This window comes from Coregonus clupeaformis, chromosome 38 (assembly GCF_020615455.1).
Source record: "Coregonus clupeaformis isolate EN_2021a chromosome 38, ASM2061545v1, whole genome shotgun sequence".
Lineage (NCBI taxonomy): Eukaryota > Metazoa > Chordata > Actinopteri > Salmoniformes > Salmonidae > Coregonus > Coregonus clupeaformis.
In genome coordinates this window covers 6130181-6155586 of record NC_059229.1, presented here as the reverse complement: position 1 = coordinate 6155586, position 25406 = coordinate 6130181, and the positions used below count along the sequence as shown (strand labels likewise).

The 25406-nt window shown below is 45.1% G+C and overlaps 1 protein-coding gene across 2 annotated transcripts in view; it reads left to right on the top strand.

Annotated features, from left to right (window-relative positions):
* The window catches only part of mxi1 (max interactor 1, dimerization protein), a 36084-nt gene extending 20906 nt beyond the window's left edge, over positions 1 to 15178 (top strand). For both annotated transcript variants that reach the window (XM_041867414.2, XM_041867415.2), the window contains exons 4-6: positions 8208 to 8322; positions 10439 to 10643; positions 10994 to 15178. In XM_041867414.2, the coding sequence (XP_041723348.1) occupies positions 8208 to 8322; positions 10439 to 10643; positions 10994 to 11178 (505 nt within the window). In that variant the 3' untranslated portion in view covers positions 11179 to 15178. The remainder of the gene's footprint in view (positions 1 to 8207; positions 8323 to 10438; positions 10644 to 10993) is intronic.
* The last annotated feature ends 10228 nt before the right edge of the window (positions 15179 to 25406 follow it).

Sequence of the window (25406 nt, the reverse complement as noted above, 5' to 3'; positions counted from 1 at the left end):
CTCTAGGTTGTCCCTGTGTTTGTTTTGGGGTTATTAGACCACACCTTGGCTCTAGGTTGTCCATGTGTTTGTTTTGGGGTTATTAGACTACACCTTGGCTCTAGGTTGTCCATGTGTTTGTTTTGGGGTTATTAGACTACACCTTGGCTCTAGGTTGTCCATGTGTTTGTTTTGGGGTTATTAGACTACACCTTGGCTCTAGGTTGTCCCTGTGTTTGTTTTGGGGTTATTAGACCACACCTTGGCTCTAGGTTGTCCCTGTGTTTGTTTTGGGGTTATTAGACTACACCTTGGCTCTAGGTTGTCCCTGTGTTTGTTTCTCAAACAAACCCACCTTTAATTAGCCTAAGCTGCAAAACATACTAAATCTAATGCAGATAGAGCCAGACGTGATGCTGCAAGCCACAGACCAAAGTGAAACAGTCTACAAAAAAAGACCACTCACTACATCTACCCTCTAACCTCACAAAGACCACTCACTACCTCTTCAGCCCCTAAAACGCCAGTTACCTCACAACCATAATGTAACAGTCTATAGAAAGACCACTCACTACCTCTACTACAGCCTCCGTAGCTGGAGAAGGTGACGGTTCAAAAGAGTGGTGGTAAAAACTCCAACCACATTAAACGCTTGCTGCCTGTCGGTATGCACAGCTGAGCATCCTTTCAACCGGCTTTTCAAGCTCTCTTCAAACCATTTTTCAACATCTTGTCAAGGCAGTTGTTCTTTTTTCCTTTCAAACTCTCTCTTGATCAGATGAAAGAGAGAAGGGTAAAAGAAGAACCTGTGGTGAGATGGAGGGATGAATAAAGGGAAAGAAGGAGTGCGTAGGTAAAGAGCTGTGAGCAGTGCTCGGGTCGATTCTGCCGTGTTACAAAAGAGGGTTTTGAAGTGCAGATGGCCTTTTTCTCTGAAGGGTTAGCCCTTGTGTTGGAGGCAGGTTTGACGCATAGAAAAGAGAGCGAGATAGAATGGAGAGAGAGAGAGGTGGAGGTTAGAGAGCATGGAAGACCAACTCTCCACACAATTGTTTATTTTTACCATCATCATGCCATCAGGTTCACAAACTCCAACGTTATGCATCCATTTACCTTTGTTGTCATTCAATATCCTAGCTTTGATTTCCTGTGTGTGGGTTCTGAGTACAAGCCTTCGTGGTAGCATCAGCACGCTAGCAGCACGTGTTATGTAATCTGCATGCTGCAGATGGGAGCCCCATTCACGTAAAGCTAACACTAGGTAATGCTATTCATAGGATGGATGACATGGAGAACAGGGCCCTTTGGCAGGCTAATGTTAGCACGTGTTCCAGGCTATCAATAGCTAAAGCAACAAGGCTCATTAGTGGGCTAATGCTAGCAAGCGCTAGGCTATTCATAGGAGTGGAGCTAATGCTATCCAACCCCCTGCAGTGCTAAATTAGCTTAGCAGGCTATCTATATCCAGCACACTACTGACACTGAGGTTAGCGTCCTGTCATGATCCTTCCTGTAGCTAACGCTGGTGTGTGTAGTGTTGCAGTGTCCTACCACTGCAAATTAAATCCATTGCCATTTATGTAACGAGATATGCTTTTCTAAGAACCACTAAGGAAATACAGCTAGGCCTAGCAGGGTTGGGGTTCATTCCATTGCATTCAGGAAGTAAACAGAAATTCTAATTCACATTTTTACTCATAGTATTGGACATGTTTGCTATTTTGTGCTCAGGAGGCCCCAAAGGAGATTATGGTGCAGAATGCCTATATTTAAAGTCCCACTCAGGTATTTAAGCCCACAAACAACTCATTCATTCTTTGTCACCTATTAGGCCTTAAGCCCAGGTCTTTGACCCGACCGATACACAACCGCCCAGCATGCTTTAGGAATTACGACCATTAACTCTTAAACCTAACTGGTAAACAACTGTGCTCTAAAGGCTTAGGACCATATAACCATTGGTGGACATTTTGTATGGACAGTGACATAATTATAGGGACATACTTCTCTATCTCGTTCTCGCTCACTCTCTCTATTTCTCTCTGTTTGTCTCTGCCTCTGTCGATCTCAGTCTCTACCTCTCCGTCAATCTCTACATCTCTATTTTCTCTCTTTCTCCTTCCTCCTCTCTCGATCTCTCTGTCCCTCTCCCTCCCCCCATCTGTTTCCATCTCCATTGCTCTCTGGAGGAGGGGAGAGAAGAGAGGAAGGAGAGGGACATTGACCTTAGTTACATTGACCTTAGTTACATTGACCTTAGTTACATTGACCTTAGTTACATTGACCTTGCATGTGTAGAAATCAAGGCTGAGAAATGTGCTTTGAGATGTCATCATATTGGTGTGGAGGTGTCTGTGGTTAGCTGCTGTGACTCACGTATCAGAATAGGTCTATGCATTCAAACTACATCCACACATCTTCTATGTGTGAAAGAAAAGGAGACCATGGCTAAATAGGCCTACAGTAATTGTGGTTAACTAGCCTAGCCTAGCCTACTCATGAAGATTAACCTTCACTTGAGACAGATAGACAGATAGGTCTGTGAACGGTGCCTGCTGTCTTCCCCTCCCTGCCTCCCTCCTCCTCTCTCTCCTCCCTCCTCCCTCCCTCCAGTAAGTGAGGGTTATCTAGGGTCAGCTGCTGAGACTGCAGTAGGGTGCATGGTTGTCTTTATCAGTGAGAAGTGAAGTGTAGAGCGGTGGAGGATTGGGAGGAGGAAGTACAGGCCTGTAGAACTACTGTCTGGAGGAGCTCCATTCACCTCACACACTGTAGCCTGACAGGCATGTCTAGACTTGTCTAGGATACCTCTCCCTCCCTCCCTTCTTTCTCTCAGTGAGTTGATCAATGAGATTGTGTGTGTGTGTGTGTTCAGCCAGCTCAGCCTTACTGATGTGCCACAGCCATCTTCCAGGTCAAATAGTGTGATAACCCAGAGGTCTCCAAACCTGTCTAACTGGCTTTTAACACTATACAAGCGGCACTCTCCCAGCCACGCTAGCCTGACCCTCATGTGGGTGCTAGCAAGCGGCCCTCTCCCAGCCACGCTAGCCTGACCCTCATGTGGGTGCTAGCAAGCGGCCCTCTCCCAGCCACGCTAGCCTGACCCTCATGTGGGTGCTAGCAAGCGAGCTAAGTAGTGCTACGTATCAACAGCCATTGTCAGCCAATCCAGTAGAGGTTGGAAGCTATGGTGAGCTTCGATTGGTCACTCACATTGCGATATCCTAGAGGATTTGAATAAAGTTCAGCCTTTCCCAACTTCCCGCCCTGTTCGGTTCCCTCGCCCATGCTCGCACCGTTCAACGTTCCCCCCGCCCTGTTCGGTTCCCTCGCCCATGCTCTTACCGTTCAACGTTCCCCCCGCCCTGTTCGGTTCCCTCGCCCATGCTCGCACCGTTCAACGTTCCCCCCCGCCCTGTTTGGTTCCCTCGCCCATGCTCGCACCGTTCAACGTTCCCCCCGCCCTGTTCGGTTCCCTCGCCCATGCTCGCACCGCTCAACGGTCCCCCCGCCCTGTTCGGTCCCCTCGCCCATACTCGCACCGCTCAACGGTCCCCCCGCCCTGTTCGGTCCCCTCGCCCATGCTCGCACCGCTCAACGGTCCCCTCGCCCTGTTCGGTCCCCTCGCCCATACTCGCACCGCTCAACGGTCCCCTCGCCCTGTTCGGTCCCCTCGCCCATGCTCGCACCGCTCAACAGTCCCCCCGCCCTGTTCGGTCCCCTCGCCCATGCTCGCACCGCTCAACGGTCCCCTCGCCCTGTTCGGTCCCCTCGCCCATGCTCGCACTGCTCAACGGTCCCCCCACCCTGTTTGGTTCCCTCGCCCATGCTCGCACCGCTCAATGGTCCCCTCGCCCTGTTCGGTTCCCTCGTTTTCCTTCCATTTTAAGTGAATGGCTTCCGATGTTTCACCGTGCGATGCTGCTTCCTAGTGGAACCTCGGAGTAAGGCCCGAGGCACCGCTATACAGAGGACACCCACACACATGCTATAGATCAGAGAACAGAGATTCATCTGGATCGTAGTCCATCTCTGTGTAGACCTGCAGGGTCTGCTCTAGGATAACAGGGGGACTGATAAAGACTGAATGTGGGCTGGCATGCCCTGTGAATGGGGCTGATTACAGACTGAGACAGAGACAGACAGATATTTATCATATATAGAGACGTGTGTACGTTTGTGCGTACGTGGGTGTGTGTGTGTGCATGCGCCTTTATTATTTAAGTGCTATAAGCAGTGCTGCCCTCCCATTCCAAACACACATCCTACCCCCACACAACTCAGAGGCATAACGTTCACGTTCTTCACATAGTTGAACTCACACACACACACACAGATAGAGAGGAGAGTCGTTTCTGAGTAATTGCTGCAGTCTTTAGGTTGTAATCTAGCCTTAGGGCCGAGACACTTTCAGTGTCCTAGTCTGAGTAGCTTAATGCCCTAGGTTAGCTAGAAGACCCCTTCACTGCAGCTTAATGCCCTAGGTTAGCTAGAAGACCCCTTCACTGCAGCTTAATGCCCTAGGTTAGCTAGAAGACCCCTTCGCTGCAGCTTAATGCCCTAGGTTAGCTAGAAGACCCCTTCACTGCAGCTTAATGCCCTAGGTTAGCTAGAAGACCCCTTCGCTGCAGCTTAATGCCCTAGGTTAGCTAGAAGACCCCTTCACTGCATCTTAATGCCCTAGGTTAGCTAGAAGACCCCTTCACTGCAGCTTAATGCCCTAGGTTAGCTAAAAGACCCCTTCACTGCAGCTTAATGCCCTAGGTTAGCTAGAAGACCCCTTCACTGCAGCTTAATGCCCTAGGTTAGCTAGAAGACCCCTTCACTGCAGCTTAATGCCCTAGGTTAGCTAAAAGACCCCTTCACTGCAGCTTAATGCCCTAGGTTAGCTAGAAGACCCCTTCACCGCAGCTTAATGTCCTAGGTTAGCTAGAAGACCCCTTCACCGCAGCTTAATGCCCTAGGTTAGCTAAAGACCCCTTCACTGCAGGTTAATGCCCTAGGTTAGCTAGAAGACCCCTTCACTGCAGCTTAATGCCCTAGGTTAGCTAGAAGACCCCTTCACTGCAGCTTAATGCCCTAGGTTAGCTAGAAGACCCCTTCACTGCAGCTTAATGCCCTAGGTTAGCTAGAAGACCCCTTCACTGCAGCTTAATGCCCTAGGTTAGCTAGAAGACCCCTTCACTGCAGCTTAATGCCCTAGGTTAGCTAGAAGACCCCTTTACTGCAGCTTAATGCCCTAGGTTAGCTAGAAGACCCCTTCACTGCAGCTTAATGCCCTAGGTTAGCTAGAAGACCCCTTTACTGCAGCTTAATGCCCTAGGTTAGCTAGAAGACCCCTTCACTGCAGCTTAATGCCCTAGGTTAGCTAGAAGACCCCTTCACTGCAGCTTAATGCCCTAGGTTAGCTAGAAGACCCCTTCACTGCAGCTTAATGCCCTAGGTTAGCTAGAAGACCCCTTCACCGCAGCTTAATGCCCTAGGTTAGCTAAAAGACCCCTTCACTGCAGCTTAATGCCCTAGGTTAGCTAGAAGACCCCTTCACTGCAGCTTAATGCCCTAGGTTAGCTAGAAGACCCCTTCACTGCAGCTTAATGCCCTAGGTTAGCTAGAAGACCCCTTCACTGCAGCTTAATGCCCTAGGTTAGCTAGAAGACTCCCTTCACTGCAGCTTAATGCTCTAGGTTAGCTAGAAGACCCCTTTACTGCAGCTTAATGCCCTAGGTTAGCTAGAAGACCCCTTCACTGCAGCTTAATGCCCTAGGTTAGCTAGAAGACCCCTTCACCGCAGCTTAATGCCCTAGGTTAGCTAGAAGACCCCTTCACTGCAGCTTAATGCCCTAGGTTAGCTAAAAGACCCCTTCACTGCAGCTTAATGCCCTAGGTTAGCTAGAAGACCCCTTCACTGCAGCTTAATGCCCTAGGTTAGCTAGAAGACCCCTTCACCGCAGCTTAATGCCCTAGGTTAGCTAGAAGACCCCCTTCACTGCAGCTTAATGCCCTAGGTTAGCTAGAAGACCCCTTCACTGCAGCTTAATGCCCTAGGTTAGCTAAAAGACCCCTTCACTGCAGCTTAATGCCCTAGGTTAGCTAGAAGACCCCTTCACTGCAGCTTAATGCCCTAGGTTAGCTAGAAGACCCCTTCACTGCAGCTTAATGCTCTAGGTTAGCTAGAAGACCCCTTCACTGCAGCTTAATGCCCTAGGTTAGCTAGAAGACCCCTTTACTGCAGCTTAATGCCCTAGGTTAGCTAGAAGACCCCTTTACTGCAGCTTAATGCCCTAGGTTAGCTAGAAGACCCCTTCACTGCAGCTTAATGCCCTAGGTTAGCTAGAAGACCCCTTCACCGCAGCTTAATGCCCTAGGTTAGCTAGAAGACCCCTTCACTGCAGCTTAATGCCCTAGGTTAGCTAAAAGACCCCTTCACTGCAGCTTAATGCCCTAGGTTAGCTAGAAGACCCCTTCACTGCAGCTTAATGCCCTAGGTTAGCTAGAAGACCCCTTCACTGCAGCTTAATGCCCTAGGTTAGCTAGAAGACCCCTTCACTGCAGCTTAATGCTCTAGGTTAGCTAGAAGACTCCTTCACTGCAGCTTAATGCCCTAGGTTAGCTAGAAGACTCCTTCACTGCAGCTTAATGCCCTAGGTTAGCTAGAAGACTCCTTCACTGCAGCTTAATGCCCTAGGTTAGCTAGAAGACTCCTTCACTGCAGCTTAATGCCCTAGGTTAGCTAGAAGACTCCTTCACTGCAGCTTAATGCCCTAGGTTAGCTAAAAGACCCCTTCACTGCAGCTTAATGCCCTAGGTTAGCTAGAAGACCCCTTCACTGCAGCTTAATGCCCTAGGTTAGCTAGAAGACCCCTTCACCGCAGCTTAATGCCCTAGGTTAGCTAAAAGACCCCTTCACTGCAGCTTAATGCCCTAGGTTAGCTAGAAGACCCCTTCACTGCAGCTTAATGCCCTAGGTTAGCTAGAAGACCCCTTCACTGCAGCTTAATGCCCTAGGTTAGCTAGAAGACCCCTTCACTGCAGCTTAATGCTCTAGGTTAGCTAGAAGACTCCTTCACTGCAGCTTAATGCCCTAGGTTAGCTAGAAGACCCCTTCACTGCAGCTTAATGCCCTAGGTTAGCTAGAAGACCCCTTCACTGCAGCTTAATGCCCTAGGTTAGCTAGAAGACCCCTTCACCGCAGCTTAATGCCCTAGGTTAGCTAGAAGACCCCTTCACTGCAGCTTAATGCCCTAGGTTAGCTAAAGACCCCTTCACTGCAGCTTAATGCCCTAGGTTAGCTAGAAGACCCCTTCACTGCAGCTTAATGCCCTAGGTTAGCTAGAAGACCCCTTCACCGCAGCTTAATGCCCTAGGTTAGCTAGAAGACCCCTTCACTGCAGCTTAATGCCCTAGGTTAGCTAGAAGACCCCTTCACTGCAGCTTAATGCCCTAGGTTAGCTAGAAGACCCCTTCACTGCAACCCAATTGACAGGTTATTGTGTTACACCCTCCATGATCTCTCTCTACCTCTCAACTCACCCATTACCTTGATATACTGTACAGTCCGACCTTCAGTAATGTAGTCTAGCTAGTTATCATTATAATGAGGAAGAGGGGGAGGGAGAAATGAAGTTGGAAATGCCATTACACCTCTCTGTGTCATTTGAGATCGTGTGTGTTGTGGTGTAACTATGGCTCAGAGAATTTCATTTACATTTTAGTCATTTAGCATACGCTCTTATCCAGAGCGACTTACAGTTAGTGCATTTATCTTAAGATAGCTAGGTGAGACAACCATTTCATGGTCAGGTCATGTGGTCAGGTTGACCTGACTAACTATAGGTTCCTTAGACACTACAGGAGTCTACAGCGATGGAGGGGGGAAGTAAAACTGAGTAGGGTGCAGGAAACACCATTACACCTCCTCTCTCTCTCTCTCTCTCTCTCTCTCTCTCTCTCTCTCTCTCTCTCTCTCTCTCTCTCTCTCTCTCTCTCTCTCTCTCTCTCTCTCTCTCTCTCTCTCTCTCTCTCTCTCTCTCTCTCTCTCTCTCTCTCTCTCTCTCTCTCTCTCTCTCTCTCTCTCTCTCTCTCTCTCTCTCTCTCTCTCTCTCTCTCTCAGTATAATCTGGACCAATGTGTTGTCTTGTTATCCATCTACTGTATCTGGCTCCTGAATCCTGTAATATCCTGTCTCTAACCTCTCTCTCTCTCTCTGTGTTCCTGTCTTCTTCCAGACGAGCCCACCTGCGTCTGTGTTTGGAGAGGTTGAAGGCCCTCATCCCTCTGGGAAAAGACTGTAACCGCCACACCACCCTGGGGCTGCTCAACAAAGCCAAATCACATATTAAGGTAGCTATACTGCCCGGACACATGCAAACTTATGACCTGTTAAAAGAGCTCTTCAAATGCTTTAAACATGTATGACAAATGTTTGACATTTTCCATTGATTGATTTGAAGTTGTATGAAGCTTTACTATTGTAACACAAACAACACATTTGACTAGTAACCAATGATCCCTCTAAGCTGCATGTGTGCCCCCGGGACTGCCGCGCAGAAGAAATATCACCCCGCGCAGAGAAGCACAAGATTGAATTTCACTCAACTTTCTAGAGTTCTCCCCGTTAATTAACACTATCAACGTTTCCCTTTTTTGGGGAATTGTGATCGAATCAATGCAATTATTATTAGCCACTTTCATTGCAACATTATTTGGAGACGGTCTTGAATAAGCTAAGTAGCCAATAGGGTAGCATAATTTGTCTGATTCTCTGTAATAATGGTATGGGAATAATAATGCATTTTATTTTGTAAAGTGGTTTCTTGCATCAAACAACACAACAAAATGTTCAGGATAAACAGGTTAATGTCAAGCCCTGCATGTTTTGTGTTCAAAAGTCTCATGGAATGTAGGCCTACGTTGAACACCACACATTGGCTACTACTGTAGGCTGAATGATATGATGTTATGTGATGCATATTCTCCATAGTTTTTTATGGTAGTCCTACATTATGATCAAATAGCCTCAGTAGCCTACTTGGCCCCTGTTAAAACTGTAACTTAAAGCAGGTACAGCCTCAGTGTTCACAATAAACGCGCGCTGGAAGTTGCACAGAACTTTCACAACGTTTAAGTTTGCGCTCAGCAGACCTGAAATTTGCTCACTGGCGGAATTTCTTTGGAGGAAACCTTGCTAGTAATGACAAACATGTTGCTTGGGTATGAAACTATGGCCGTGCAGCTTCCCCACTACTAACAGCCACCTGAATGAGATTAGTATGGAGATGGAGATCAATGACATTGGCCCTGACAATGACACAGAAACATGGAATGAATGGCTGCATTGTTGTTGCATGTCTCTCTTTCTCTCACTCGCTCTTTCTCTCACTCTCACTCTCTCTCCCCCTCTCTATCTTTCTGTCTCCCCCCCTCTCTCTATCTCTTTCACCCCCCCCCCTCTCCCCCCCTCTCTCTCTCTCTCTCACTGTGCTCTAGCTGTCAGCTCTAGTCTTTATCAAGTATTGACGTGACTCTGTGTAACAGCAGTAGTAAACAAATGCATCGTAAACAAAACACTGATACAAGATAAACAACGGCACGTCTGGAAAGACAGATAGTTGCTTCTGTGTTGGACTGTTGGGTGATTTCCCTTCCAAAGGTTAGAGTTAGCCTAGTTCAGGAGACAGGATACTAAAGCCTGTTGCTGACATTGTTATAGCGTTTGGAGAATTGATTGGAGGTTTCATTGACTCCTCTATCTCTCATCCTCTTCCCAGTTTTTTGACTACTTCCTTATTTATATTTACATTTTAGTCATTTAGCAGACGCTCTTATCCAGAGCGACTTACAGTTAGTGAATACATATCTATTTATACTGGCCCCCCGTGGGAATCGAACCCACAACCCTGGCGTTGCAAATGCCATGCTCTATCAACTGAGCTACATCCCTGCCGGCCATTCCCTCCCCTACCCTGGACGACGCTGGGCCAATTGTGCGCCGCCCATGAGTCTCCCGGTCGCGGCCGGCTGCGACAGAGCCTGGATTCGAACCAGGATCTCTAGTGGCACAGTTAGCACTGCGATGCAGTGCCTTAGACCACTGCGCCACTTATCTCTATCTCTCCCTCCACCCCCCTCTCCCACTGTCACTATCCCTCTGAGAATATCTTCTCCATCAACCTTGCCCGCTAAAATAAACATTCAAATCAATTCATAACCACATTCATCTCTTTCTTCTCTCCTATAGAAACTTGAACACACCTGGTAAAATATACATTTTAAATAGATAAAGGAACACAAAGGATAGCAACTCGTCATGGCTCTGTGGGTGTGGTGGGGGCGGTGGCAGGTGCTCTTTGGAAACGGGTATACAAATACATTTTGTTCAAGATAAATAAACACACTTTCTCTCTCCCTTCTCTTCTCTCCTCTCTCCCTCCTCTCCTCTCTTCTCCCCCTCTTCTAGAAACTTGAAGAGGCGGAACGTAAGAGCCGTAACCAGCTGGACAGTCTGGAGAGGGAGCAGAGGCACCTCCAGCGCCAGTTGGACCTGCTGCAGGGGGGCACTGGGGCCGGGGTAGGAGGCACTGGGCCGGGGGAGGGAGAGAGGATACGCATGGACAGCGTGGGCTCCACCATCTGCTCCTCCGAGCGCTCCGACTCTGACCAAGGTGAGCGACCGTGAACGCCAATAAGGATCTTTGTCAGATTTGAGTTTTTATTTCAATGTATCACACACATAAGCACAGCAGTTAAAGAGACATTTGGACTTTGCACACTAGTTCCCTATTCTTAGGATAACTAGAATGATTTGTTTCTGCACAGAAATCCACCAAACTTCTCAGTTTAGTAGTGTTCCTGTTAAGTTCCAAGAAGCTCTTGTTTAGAGTGTATTATTCTAACGTTCTGCTCTTCTCTCTCTCTCTCTCTCTCTCTCTCTCTCTCTCTCTCTCTCTCTCTCTCTCTCTCTCTCTCTCTCTCTCTCGCTCTCTCGCTTTCTCACCTCGCTCCCCCTCGACAGAGGAGATTGAGGTGGACGTGGAGTCTACAGAGTTCTCGGAGCACGGGGAGCTGGACTCGGTTTCTACGGCCTCCACCAGCGATCTAGACGACCACAGCAGCCTCCAGAGTCTAGCCAGCGACGAGGGCTACTCCAGCTGCAGCATCCTCAAACTCTCCTCAGCCTTCTCAGGATCCTCCTCATAGGAGATGGCTGTTGGGTGTAGACTCCTCTCCCCCGGCTCCAATCTGCAACCTCGGGGGCTCCACCAACATCCAAAGTCCAACCACCTGAACCTTGCCAGTGGCGAAGGTTACGAGAGCGAACGTTACTCCAGTGTCCTCGTCAAACTCGCCGCCTTCTCCGACCGGCCAATTAGAGTTGTCTCCACCCCCGGCTCCAACCTGCAAAAACCTTGGCCTTCAAACTCCATCCACCTGTTGTGTATCGTCATGTAACCCATCTACATGTATCATCGCCGACTACGCCATCGCCATGGCATCCCTCAAGTGGCGCCCTGACGTCCTTCTAACTTCCTGCCTTTTCAGGCAACTACTTCCTGTCTGTAACCCCTCCCCTTCGCACCATCCGTCGCTTTGCTCCAACTCGCTGCTGAACCAACAACCCACAGTCCGAGATGAACCCCCCTTGGAACCCCTCAACCCACCCTCCGTCCCAAGCAGAAGGTCCAACCCCCCGCCTCGTCCTGATTAACAGGTACATGAAGAACAGAGATGGATCCAAACACAGAACCAACCAACCTTTATTTTGATGATCTGAATAAGAGCAATGGTTTTAAATTAGATTTTTACTTGAGTGGCTTTATGAATGGTTGAAAATGAAGATGAAAAATGATTTATTTTCACGAATAAGCTGGGATCAGCATTATCTTGATTTTATTGCAGACATAATCGAAGGGAATAGATCTCTTTTTTTAAATCAAACAATTGATTAAGTTATTTTAGAACAAAAAAACAACCCCATATTTTAGCATCAGAAATGCACTTAAATTTCTAATATATATTAGAATGTTTTATGATGAGTTTTATGAGTTTTAAAACCCTGTTTGGTTCTATGTGTTTGCGTGTTTGCTCTGGTCTTGTGTGCGAAGTCAAGTGAATGTTCTGCTAGAATTAAAAACAAATTTGGGAACAAGTTGTAATTTGGACACAGACTGTGGAATGTCAAGAAGTCTACATGCCATATCAACACATTTTGGCCCTTGAACGACGTCCTTTTCATTTTAAATTCCTTGTCTTTGTGGTTTTTTTTACCACTGCGCAACCACACCACAGCATCCAACAGACACTTGAAATGGTGCTACGTGAAACAACAACAACAACAACAACAAACCCATCAACAACGCAGATCAAACGCTTGTACAACCAACAATCCTTGTCTGCCATGTCATACAGGACGTTTCCATCCAAACGAATGGAGAAAAAAAAAATACATGCATTATATACATTCCCATGGAACGTGGGTGGTGCTCGATGTGGAAATAAATCTTAAAATGTGTTTTTACAACAAAGCAGCTACCACAACAAGCTATCCTGCACTTGCCTACCCTATAGCTGTCTATAGAAACAAATCGGCACAATTTAAAAAGAAAGAATGCTAAGGAACTTTGGACTATAGAGACAACATCATCCTTTCTCTCTATCCAGCAGTAACAAGCAATAACTATTTCTAGTAGTTTTCTGATTTTTTTTTCGACCATTTGAGCTCCTCCTGTTTTTTCCCCACTCTTTTCCAAGGCAACAGACCTGTGGCCGTCCAAAAAAGCTAATTCAACTTGCTTTGTTTTTTGTACATAATTAGATAGCTTACAAATAGCTTAATAAATGAACAATGATAAAAGGAGTGTAAAAAAAAAAAGTAGAAAACTTGTGGATAGAAAAAAACTATTGCCTCTGTTGCTGTTTTTGACCTTGTGTTTTTGTGCATTTTAAATTATATTTTTGAAAAGATTTATTCTACTTATTCTCTCAGAGTGTGACTGGCAAGCAGTCAGTCAGTCAGTCGTCGACGTGGCAAGGATTGGACAGTATTGCTTTGTTCATTTTGCTGGTTGAAACGTTCAAAAGTTACCATTCTGTAGCTGTCCCCCTCTCCCCCAAGAGGAGAAGTTACACTTCACAATACTTAACTTAAAGTTCAAGACACAACAACAAGAGAACAACAACTATATGGCTGTAATACAAAATGGCCGCCACCCCAGGACTTCTTCTGTTCATAAATAAAGAGTTTGGGTGGCACTCTTATTTTTTCAAATGTGTTAGTTTTTTACTTTTATTTTGAAAAACCTATATGGCATTCCACTGGTGGTATCTCGTGAGCTGTGGTAGAACTCGAGTCTGAAGTGACAACACCAAGGTTTATGATGATGTCATTGACTGTGTGTGTACATCCTTAGCCCTTGTTACTGAGGCGAACCCAACTTGCACTTTGAAAAGTCTTGTTTTCCACTGGTATTCACGTATCTCTTCATATGAAAGAACAATCCCCCCCTGACCCTTGAGTTTTTTAAAAGTTTATATATTTATTAGCCTATTTCTCCATCCCTCACAGAACCAACACAGAAAAAAAAAAAAAGTTAACTTATTTTGTTTCTGTCTTATCTTATTATTCTCCTCCTTTTTTATGTTTTTAAGTGAAACAATGTCTGTCCCAAATGGCACCCTGTTCCCTACATAGTGCACTACTTTTGACTAGACTCTGTCAAAACTAGAGCACTAAGCAGGGAATAGGGTGCCATTTGGGACAAAGACATTGGTGAATCGTAGTGAAATCAGTCGGGATACCAGGCTAATGTTTTTCCATTATTTTCTGTTTTTGTTTTATTAGCCGGACACTTGAAATGTAATCAGCCCCCAAGCTGCTCCCAGTACTGAGCCTTGCCTCTTATGCATCCACGGTCGAGTTCCAAACTGACCCCAAGCTGTATGGTCATTTCTTCTCCTTTTCTGATAGGCTGGGTGGAGTTTTTGTCGTAACAGTTTACACCTATCCAATTATCCTAGAATTACCCCTAGGAGGGGATGGGGTGTAGGTTCAAGGGGTTGATTTTGGACTCAGCCTACAATAGCCAAGTCTAATTGGCAAATACTGAGCCAGCTACTATACAAAATGGGGGCTAACTAACTCCACACTCCTTTAGTAGGAGGACAAGTAGTAGTCTTTACTAGACTATGTTTTAGTCAACAAAATGTGTCTTGCATTTACAAAAAGCCTCAGATTAATATTATTGAGAACAAAAGCCTATGGTTTCAATGAAGGACATCATTTAAGGTGTAAAGTTAGTGTAATCTTGCAGGATTTCATGATCTCATCTCTCGAGAGACTTGATTGGATCATTGGACGATGGTGCTTTCTCGATATAAACAAATAAGCCAAACAACCTCAGAACACCAACAGTGTCCTCTTCTTTCACAGGGGGGCAGATTACTTCACTCTTCCCACATTCATTTACACCTTTATCGTCTATCGCTTTTAGTTTGTCTTTTTTTTAAAACTTGCACTATGAGTAAAAAAGGGCCCATATTTAATGAAAAACAGTGTTTTTCCCCAATACCCTCTCTCTCTTTTGTGTGTGTTGTCTGGTGTCCTTAGGGCGGCCATATAAGAGATACCTGCTTTTGGCTGTGTATGGCTAGCAGGATGTTGTTATATCCAGAGTTGGGGTCAATTCTAACTCAATTCCTATCTGTTGAGTTCAAGATGGGAATTTCTTACCTGGTATCCAAACTGAATACACACTCCATTTCGCGGATGGAATTTAGATGGAATTGACGTCCACCCTGAGTAATGTCACTCCAGTGTACTAGGTATTGGTCTTATAGACACCGACTCGAAGGGAGAATGAATAGCCTGGGTCCCATATCTGTTTGTGCTGTCTTTCCAACTCCTATGGTCATTCTGGTCAAGACAGCACAAACAGATCTGGGAACCAGGCTAAAGCAGAATGGGTCAAAGTAGATACAGCTATTCCCACCTCCAAACAAGACAGACCTAGCCTGGGTTCAACCAGCATTCAGTCTGGTTTAACCAGGCTATAGGACAGACTATAGTCCCCTTGTTGTTCAGATGAACTCTGTGGCCATCAATCCTTTGTAGAACATGCTCTCTGATGATGATGATGATTCTCGCTGTGTAAGTTTGAAAATGCAATACTTACAATAAAACACCAAGATTGTCAAACCTGAACTTGTTGATTTTGTTATCCATCCATCCATCCATCCATCCATCCATCCATCCATCCATCCATCCATCCTGCATTCATTTTGAGGAAGTCAGACACTTCTTATCGGTTGGGTTCCTGTCAGTCAGCCATACACTGAGTGTACAAAACATTTCCTTGACATAGACTGACCAGGTGAAAGCTATGATCCCTTATTGATGTCACCTGTTAAATCCACTTAAATCAGTGTGGATGAAGGGGCGGAGACGGGTTAAAGAAGGATTTTTAAGCCTTGAGACATGGATTGGGTATGTGTGCCATTCAGAGGGTGAATGGGCAAGACAAAATATTTAAGTGCCTTTGAATGGGGTATGGTAGTAGGTGCCAGGTGTACCGGTTTGTGTCAAGAACTGCAACGCTACTGGTATTTCACGCTCAACCGTTTCCCAACTTGACACAACTGTGGGAAGCATTGGAGTCCACATGGGCCAGCATCCCTGTGGAACGCTTTCGACACCTTGTAGAGTCCATGCCCCGACGAATTGAGGCTGTTCTGAGGGCAAAACGGGTGGTGCAACTCAATATTAGGAAGGTGTTCCTAATGTTTTGTACACTCAGTGGATATTTCAATACCTTTCCGCTTCATTGAAATCATAGACAACATCTGTGTATGTTTGGTGTGTATAATCTGATTAGCTCTCAATATTACTGTTCAGAAAAATACAGATTTAAAATGCCTCAACGAATTGAGGCTGTTCTGAGGGCAAAAGGGGGTGCAACTCAATATTAGGAAGGTGTTCTTAATGTTTTGTACACTCAGTGTATCTTAAAGGGTGAACTGGGTTAACAAGGTCCTGTGCAGATTACAGTATCTTAGTTTTGTCATATATTATATATACACTTTTGCCAGGCATTGTAAAGATCTGATAAACCTCTGCAGATATGCACAGATTTTGCATGACTGTCTGGAACGAGCCCAAATACGTGTCTCAAAGTTAACTGTGTAGATACACTATATATACAAAAGTATGTGAACACCCCTTAAAATTAGTGGATTCGGCCATTTCAGCCACACGCGTTGCTGACAGGTGTAGAAAATCGAGCACACAGCCATGCAATCTCCATAGACAAACATTGGCAGTAGAATGGCCTAACTGAAGAACTCAGTGACTTTCAACGTGGCACCGTCATATGATGCCACCTTTCCAACAAGTCAGTTCGTCCAATTTCTGCCCTGCTAGAGCTGCCCTGGTCTACTGTAAGTGCTGTTATTGTGAAGTGGAAAGGTCTAGATGCAACAATGGCTCAGCCTCACAAGCTCACAGAACGGGACCACTGAGTACTGAAGCACTACCGAGTTCCAAACTGCCTCTGGAAGAAACATCAGCACAAGAACTGTTCATCAGGAGTTTAATGAAATGGGTTTCCATGGCCGAGCAGCCGCACACAAGCCTAAGATCACCATACACAATGCCAAGCGTCGGCTGGAGTTGTGTAAAGCTCGCCGCCATTGGACTCTGGAGCAGTGGAAACGCGTTCTCTGGAGTGATGAATCACGCTTCAACACCTGGCAGTCCGACAAATTAATCTGGGTTTGGCGGATGCCAGGAGAACGCTACCTGCCCCAATGCATAGTGCCAACTGTAAAGTTTGGTAGAGGAGGAATAATGGTCTGGGGCTGTTTTTCATGGTTCGGGCTAGGCCCCTTAGTCCCAGTGAAGGGAAATCTTAACGCTACAGAATACAATTACATTCTAGACGATTCTGTGCTTCCAGCTTTGTGGCAACAGTTTGGGGAAGGCCCTTTCCTGTTTCAGCATGACAATGCCCCCGTGCACAAAGCGATGTCCACACAGAAATGATTTGTCAAGATCAGTATTGAAGAACTTGACTGGCCTGCACAGAGCCCTGTCCTCAACCCCATCGAACACCTTTGGGATGATTTGGATTGCCGACTGCGAGCCAGGCCTAATCGCCCAACATCAGTGCCCGACCTCACCAATGCTCTTGTTGCTGAATGGGAGCAAGTCCCCGCAGCAATGTTCCAACATCTAGTGGAAAGCCTTCCCAGATGAGTGGCTGTTATAGCAGCAAAGGGGGGACCAACTCCATGATAATGCCCATGATTTTGGAATGAGATGTTCGACGAGCAGGTGTCGACATACTTTTGGTCATGTAGTGTATATCATAAGATAGCTCAAATGTATGAACTCCATGTACTGTAATTCGCTTTAAGTTATAGTGTAGCTAGCTAGAGATTTAGTTTAGCCACTTGTGCCATGATTCTGTTGATGGCTTGTGGGGAGGGTTAGAGGCAATACAAACCACATGAACAAACCACATGAACATGATGTACTGCTACTACAACATATTGAAGTGGTCACATCTTGTGAAACATGGCTAGGAAGAACCAAACCTCCCAAGAAGAGCTGAACTATAAAATAACAAAAGAAGATGTTCCTTTGAGCTGAGCATAATTCTTCAAAAAGTTATATTATGTCTTGGGAAACACATATGGAGAATATATGGTGGCTGTTTCATAAACAATCCCCTATGTTGTAGGCCTATGTATAGGGCCAGGAATTTTTCTAAACTCAGGGTAAGTTAAAAATTCCTGACCCTACCTATCTGTATCATGTGTCCATATCAGTAGTAATATCTACCCCCAAGCCTTTAAGACTGCTAAATAGTTAACCAAATAGCTACCTGGACTATCGACATTGACCCTTTTTTTGCACTAACTTTTTTGACTTGTCATATACGCTGCTGCTACTGTTTACAATCTGTCACTTTATTCCTAGTTATATGTGCATATCTACCTCAATTACCTCGTACCCCTGCACATCAACTCGGTACTTGTACCTGTGTATATAGCCAGGTTCTCGTTACTCATTGTGTATCTACAGTGTTATTACTTTTATAATTACGTGTTTTACTTTTATTTTATTTGTCTATTTTCTTTCTCTCTGCATTGTTGGGATGGGCCTGTAAGTAAGCATTTCACTGTTGTTTATGAAGCATGTGACGAATAACATTTGATTTGATCATGGACATCAACAATAAGAACCATTTTGTTTACGGTGTAACAGCAGGCTGTTATGCTGTGTAAATCCTCATGGGCCCCATACTTAAGTGGGTGCTGCCCCCTAGTGGTTGAATGTAGCTATGAACCTCTGATTTATACTGTGCGTTCGGAAAGTATTCAGACCCCTTGACTTTTTCCACATTTTGTTACGTTACAGCCTTCGTCTAAAATGGATTAAATCGTTTTCCCCCCCTCATCAATCTACACACAATACCCCACAATGACAAAGCAAAAACAGTTTTTTTGAAATTTTTGCAAATGTATTACAAATAAAAAACGGAAATATCTTATAAGTATTCAGACCCTTTGCTATGAGACTCGAAATTGAGCTCAGGTGCATCCTGTTTCCATTGATCATCCTTGAGATGTTTCTACAACTTGATTGGTCCACCTGTGGTAAATGCAATTGATTGGACATGATTTGGAAAGGCACACACCTGTCTATATAAGGTCCAACAGTTGACAGTGCACGTCAGCGCAAAAACCAAGCCATGAGGTCGAAGGAATTGTCCGTAGAGCTCAGAGACAGGATTGTGTCGAGGCACAGATCTGGGAAAGGGTACTAAAAAATGTCTTCAGCATTGAAGGTCCCCAAGAACACAGTGGCCTCCATCATTCTTAAATGGAAGAAGTTTGCAACCACCAAGACTCTTCCTAGAACTGGCTGCCTGGCCAAACAGAGAAATCGGAGGAGAAGGGCCTTGGTCGTGGAGTTGACCAAGAACCCGATGGTCACTCTGACAGAGCTCCAGAGTTCCTCTGTGGAGATGGGAGAACCTTCCAGAAGGACAACCTTCTCTACAGCACTCCTCCAATCAGGCCTTTATGGTAGAGTGGCCAGACGGAAGCCACTCCTCAGTAAAAGGCACATGACAGCCCGCTTGGAGTTTGCCAAAAGGCACCTAAAGACTCTCAGACCATGAGAAACAAGATTCTCTGGTCTGATGAAACCAAGATTGAACTCTTTGGCCTGAATGCCAAGCGTCACATCTGGAGGAAAACTGGCACCATCCCTACGGTGAAGCATGGTGGTGGCAGCATCATGTTGTGGGGATGTTTTTCAGCGGCAGGGACTGGGAGACTAGTCAGGATCGAGAGAAAGATGAACGGAGCAAAGTACAGAGAGATCCTTGATGGAAACCTGCTCCAGAGTGCTCTGGACCTCAGACTGGTGCGAAGGTTCACCTTCCAACAGGACAACGACCCTACGCACACAGCCAAGACAACAAAGGAGTGGCTTCGGGACAAGTCTCTGAATGTCCTTGCGTGGCCCAGCCAGAGCCCAGACTTGAACCCGATCGAAAATAGCTGTGCAGCGACGCTCCCCATCCAACCTGACAGAGCTTGAGAGGATCTGCAGAGAAGAATGGGAGAAACTCCCCAAATACAGGTGTGCCAAGCTTGTAGCATCATACCCAAGAAGACTCAAGGCTGTAATCGCTGCCAAAGGTGCTTCAACAAAGTACTGAGTAAAGGGTCTGAATCCTTAAGGAAATGTAATATTTCCAGTTTTTGCTTTGTCATTATCGGGTATTGTGTGTAGACTGATAAGGGGGAAAACGATTTAGTCCATTTTAGAATAAAGCTGTAACGTAACAACATTTGGAAAAAGTCAAGGGGTCTGAATACACTCTGACCTATATCCATCCTGCCCTGTCTTTTGAAATTTTTTGAAAGCCAAGTTAACAAACAGATCACCGACCATTTCGAATCCCACCGTACCTTCTCCGCTATGCAATCCGGTTTCCGAGCTGGTCATGGGTGCACCTAGCCACGCTCAAGGTCCTAAACGATATTATAACCGGGATCGATAATAGACAGTATTGTGCCGCCGTCTTCATCGACCTGGCCAAGGCTTTCGACTCTGTCAACCACCGCATTCTTATTGGCAGACTAAATAGCCTTGGTTTCTCAAATGACTGCCTCGCCTGGTTCACCAACTACTTCTCAGATAGAGTTCAATGTGTCAAATCGGAGGGCCTGTTGTCTGGACCTATGGCAGTCTCTATGGGGGTGCCACAGGGTTCAAATCTTGGGCCGACTCTTTTCTCTGTGTATATCAATGATGTCGCTCTTGCTGCTGGTGACTCTCAGATCCACCTCTACGCAGACGACACCATTTTGTATACATCTGGCCCTTCATTAGACACTGTGTTAACAAACCTCCAAACAAGCTTCAATGCCATACAACACTCCTTCAGTAGCCTCCAACTGCTCTTAAACACTAGTAAAACTAAATGCATGCTCTTCAATCGACCCGCTCACCCGACTAGAATCACTACTCTCGACGGGTCTGACCTAGAGTATGTGGACAACTACAATTACCTAGGTGTCTGGTTAGACTGTAAACTCTCCTTCCAGACTCACATTAACAATCTCCAATCCAAAGTTAAATCTAGAATCGGCTTCCTATTTCGCAACAAAGCCTCCTTCGCTCATGCTGCCAAACATGCCCTCGTAAAACTGACTATCCTACCGATCCTTGACTTCGGCGATGTCATTTACAAAATAGCCTCCAACACTTTGGATGTAGTTTATCACAGTGCCATCCGTTTTGTCACCAAAGCCCCATATACTACCCACCACTGTGACCTGTACGCTCTTGTTGGCTGGCCCTCACTACATATTCGTCGCTAAACCCACTGGCTCCAGGTCATCTATAAATCCCTTCTAGGCAAATCCCAGCCTTATCTTAGCTCATTGGTCACCATAGCAACACCCACCCGTAGTATGCGCTCCAGCAGGTATATCTCACTGGTCATCCCCAAAGCCAACACCTCCTTTGGCCGCCATTCCTTCCAGTTCTCTGCTGCCAATGACTGGAACGAATTGCAAAAATCTCTGAAGCTGGAGACTCTTATCTCCCTCACTAACTTTAAGCATCAGTTGTCAGAGCACCTTACCGATCACTGCACCTGTACACAGCCCATCTGAAATTAGCCCACCCAACTACCTCATCCCCATATTGTTATTTATTTTGCTCATTTGCACCCCAGTATCTCTATTTGCACATCATCTCTTGCACATCTATCATTCCAGTGTTAATACTAATTGTAATTATTTTGCACTATGGCCTATTTATTGCCTTACCTACATAACTTGCTACATTTGCACACACTGTATATATATTTTCTGTTGTATTTTTGACTTTATGTTTTGTTTTACCCCATATGTAACTCAGTGTTGTTTTTATCGCACTGCTTTGCTTTATCTTGGCCAGGTCGCAGTTGTAAATGAGAACTTGTTCTCAACTGGCTTACCTGGATAAATAAAGGTTAAAAAAATAATAAAAAATGAATGTCAGCAAATGTACTCTAATTTGAAAGCACTATCCTATTTATACCAGCAGATGGTGCAAAAGCCTTGAGAATACTAGCTCTACTACACTGCATCTAGTAAACTGTTCGCTGGTCTCAATGAAAAAAGTAATGCTCCATATACTTTCAATGCATTTTTCAAGGTTTGTCAACTATTTACCCCAAAAAATAAACTGTGTTTGCCTACACCACTGATTGCATCCAAAGATTCCAGTTGATTTTCTCCCTAACGGCCAAACGCCTGCTCTGAGTCACAAACTATCGATCTGCACTATCGCTCTGCACACTGCATCATTAATTTGCTACTTCTGTAAACAATAATTATCTTTTGATTTCAACATTTGAATTTGGCAACTCAATATCAGGAAGGTGTCCTTAATGGTTTGTACACAGTGTAAGTACATGTATGCCCACACAAACACATGCGCGCCTCATGACTCATACACACAGACGCAGCGTTGACATCAACAGACTTGTGTATGTGACGAGGAAAAGCAATTCCCTACAAGCTCAATATTAGAGAAAGTATCAAAATACATATCCAGCTGTCAGGCTTATTATCCACCCAGGGATTGGTGAGGTGGATGAAATATGAGATATTGATATTGGTTGGGGTTGTTATTGACTATGAAATAAGTAGAGAGGGAGGGAGGGAGGGAGGGAGGGAGGGAGGGAGGGAGGGAGGGAGGGAGGCAGGGAGGAGGAGGGAGGGAGGGAGGGAGGGAGGGAGGGAGGGAGAGAGAGAGCAGAGATGGGTGATGGAAGTAAGAGAAATACTATTTGCACATCATTATAACACTGTCATTAGCCATAATATGACATTTGAAATGTCTATTCCTTTGAAACTTGTAAGTGTAATGTTTACTGTTCATTTTTGATTGTTTATTTCACTGTTGTTTATTATCTATTTCACTTTCTTTGGCAATGTAAACATATGTTTCAGAGTAATTGAATTGAATTGAAAGAGAGAAATAAAAAAAGGAGGAGAGAGAGTGAGAGAGAGAGAGAGGGAGAGATGGAAGCTGGGTTCCAATGATCTGCCTCTAGGTCGATGCCCGGACCTTGAATAAAGTCAAACTGTGTGTGTCTGCGTGCGCACGGTACGTACGTACGTACGTGGTTCAACGTAATTTCATTCAAATGACATGGAAACAGCGTTGGTTCAACCAGTGTGTGTCCATTGTGTAGCCACTATGGTATGAGAAATATTGCACTCATACATTATCTTAAATATGATACAAGTAGAGAGTTTAGAAAAACCACCAACAAGGTTTTTTGTGGCTAAATGGATACTGGATACCAACACTCCAATAGATCAAAATATATTTTTGTCTTTAATACGTTTGAGTAAGGGCTGGATTCAATCTGTATCGCAGCAGTATCGCGGAAGATCCATGTTTTAGTTCAACTGAAATTTAAAGGCAAAGGATTCGCGGAGACTGTATTCACGGTAAACTCTGCATACGTCGGCTCAATCGTAAATTACCTTTAAATTTGAACGTTGATCTTCTGCGATTCTTCCGCGATATGGATTGAATCCAGCCCTTTGTTTTGGGTGGTAAATCAGCTCTGTATGGAAGTGTATTGTAGGGCTGTTGAGGGAGACTAGAGACCAGAGATGAGTCACCCCTCTCCTTCTTTCTACTCTCTTCTTCCCCTCTTACCTTCCCTTTCCTACTCCTGTCTTCCTGTCAGTTTCACAGCCTGACAGTTGGGTTGCCATGGAGAATCTATCCCCACTGGGTGGGTAGATTGATTATTTTCCCAGATTCTTTCCCAGTCCCACCCCACTGCGATGAGTTGGTCACGTTATCACTTTACACACAGCCAGTCATGTGATGTGGGTGTGTATAGGTGTGTATGACAGGGGTGTGTCCTTACAGTCATATCAGAAAGAGGAACATGGTGGGAGGGAACTGGAAAGCCGTACTAGTCACAACAACAACTGGAGATGACTCTGATGACTGTCATTCATACTCAGAGGTTGAGTCAGACCCACATGGTTTATTGAATAGCAGGCTATATTTGCCAAAGGGGCTGGTTTGTTAAAAGGCCTATATATATCTCTCTCTTATTCTACACCTGGATATAGTAATAGTCTAGGTCACTGATTGTACACTTACCTGTCATACCAGGTATGTGGAAATACTTTTTCAATGTATTCAAATGTAAATATTCCACATACATAATGACAGCTGGCGGTAGAAATGATTCAGTGTTCCGTATGAGAGAGAGAGAGAGAGAGAGAGAGAGAGAGAGAGAGAGAGAGAGAGAGAGAGAGAAAAGGCATCCTCTTTCAACCCACTTCTTTTCTTTGAACCCACTAGAGAGAGAGGAGTCACCACAGTAGTCACAATGCCACTGTAGCAGCAGGCTGGTGAAAATACACACACAACTGACCTTCACACTGTTTCACAAGGATGGGTGTTCTGCCTGTACCTGCCTGTACATAAAATAAAGAGGGTGAATAGAGAGCAGAAGACAGATAAAGAACAAGAGCAAAAGGATGAAAGAGAGAAAATGAGAGAGAGCAAACGAGAGAAGAAAAGACTGAATGAGATGGAAAGAGAATGAGAGAAGGGACAATGATTCACCGTTAGTGTTAGAGGGCATGACAGGATATGCTGATATAGCGTCGACCCATCCCTTTAAACAACAAGTTTAGCCCTGACCTGGGTTCTGAGGCATCACCACAGGGCAGGGGAGGACAACAGCCTGAAGATCAACCCTTATTTTGTCACCTGAACCTAACTTGAACCTAAATAGCATGGTATTTTTAAAGAGAGAGTGCTCTGCCTTATGTTCATACTATATCATATTACACAAAGGCAGGGATTCAATCCCAATCCGTGTTATAGAGCACTTGACATTTAAAGGTAATTTCCCATTTTCGTGAATGTGGTAACATTGCCTTTAATACCCACATTGCCTTAAAGCGTGATTGGATTGCATCCCGGCCAAGATTGTAGTTCATACTGTATCATACAGTATGTACAGTACACTATTTTGGGCAGCACCTCTACTCCTGTTGTTTGAACCAATTGTCTTGTGTGTCACACACACACACACTACACACACACACACTTATCTACCAACTGAATATGTCATTAAGGCCAACACAAGATTACCAAATCAGCTAATCTTCAGGTTGACACACTAACATCTATGTCGTTTCACGTGATCACTAACCTCCTATAGAGTTTCAACCCATAGGCAACAGTGAAGTAATGTCTGTGTGAGTGTGTGTGTGTGTGTGTGTGTGTGTGTGTGTGTGTGTGTGTGTGTGTGCTTTCCTTCATCGTTCGACCTCTCAACACCAACCCCTATTACTTAACCACCAGTCATTGTTAATAACCGTTACAGTGACATTTCACATATCTCCTGAGCAATCTAAACACACACAGACGCACACACACACACACACACACACACACACACACACACGCTTATACTTATCTACCAACTTAATAGGTGAAGTGTGACTAAACTGCAGACTACATTCATGTCCTCCTACTGTGGAACTGAATTGTTCCACTGGTAAGAGCCTTTTCATACTACAACAGTTATTCTAGAGGTTTTAAGAGAATGCCCTTGACTGTACCTTTTTTTACTTAACCCTAATAATGTGAACTTGCGAACTTGCTTCGTCTCTACCGCTTAATAAAATAAAATGTATTGTTCCACTGGTCTTAGCTTAGCCTTATTAGTACAGGTGTCTGTAGCTATAAACCTGCCTACCAATTAAGATATCTGTACAGCTGGCTACAGTGAGATTAGGACAATGACGGACAGACTAGGATGACTAATCTTCTGCTTTACTCTGAATCCTTGAGGATCTGCCCTGACACTGTG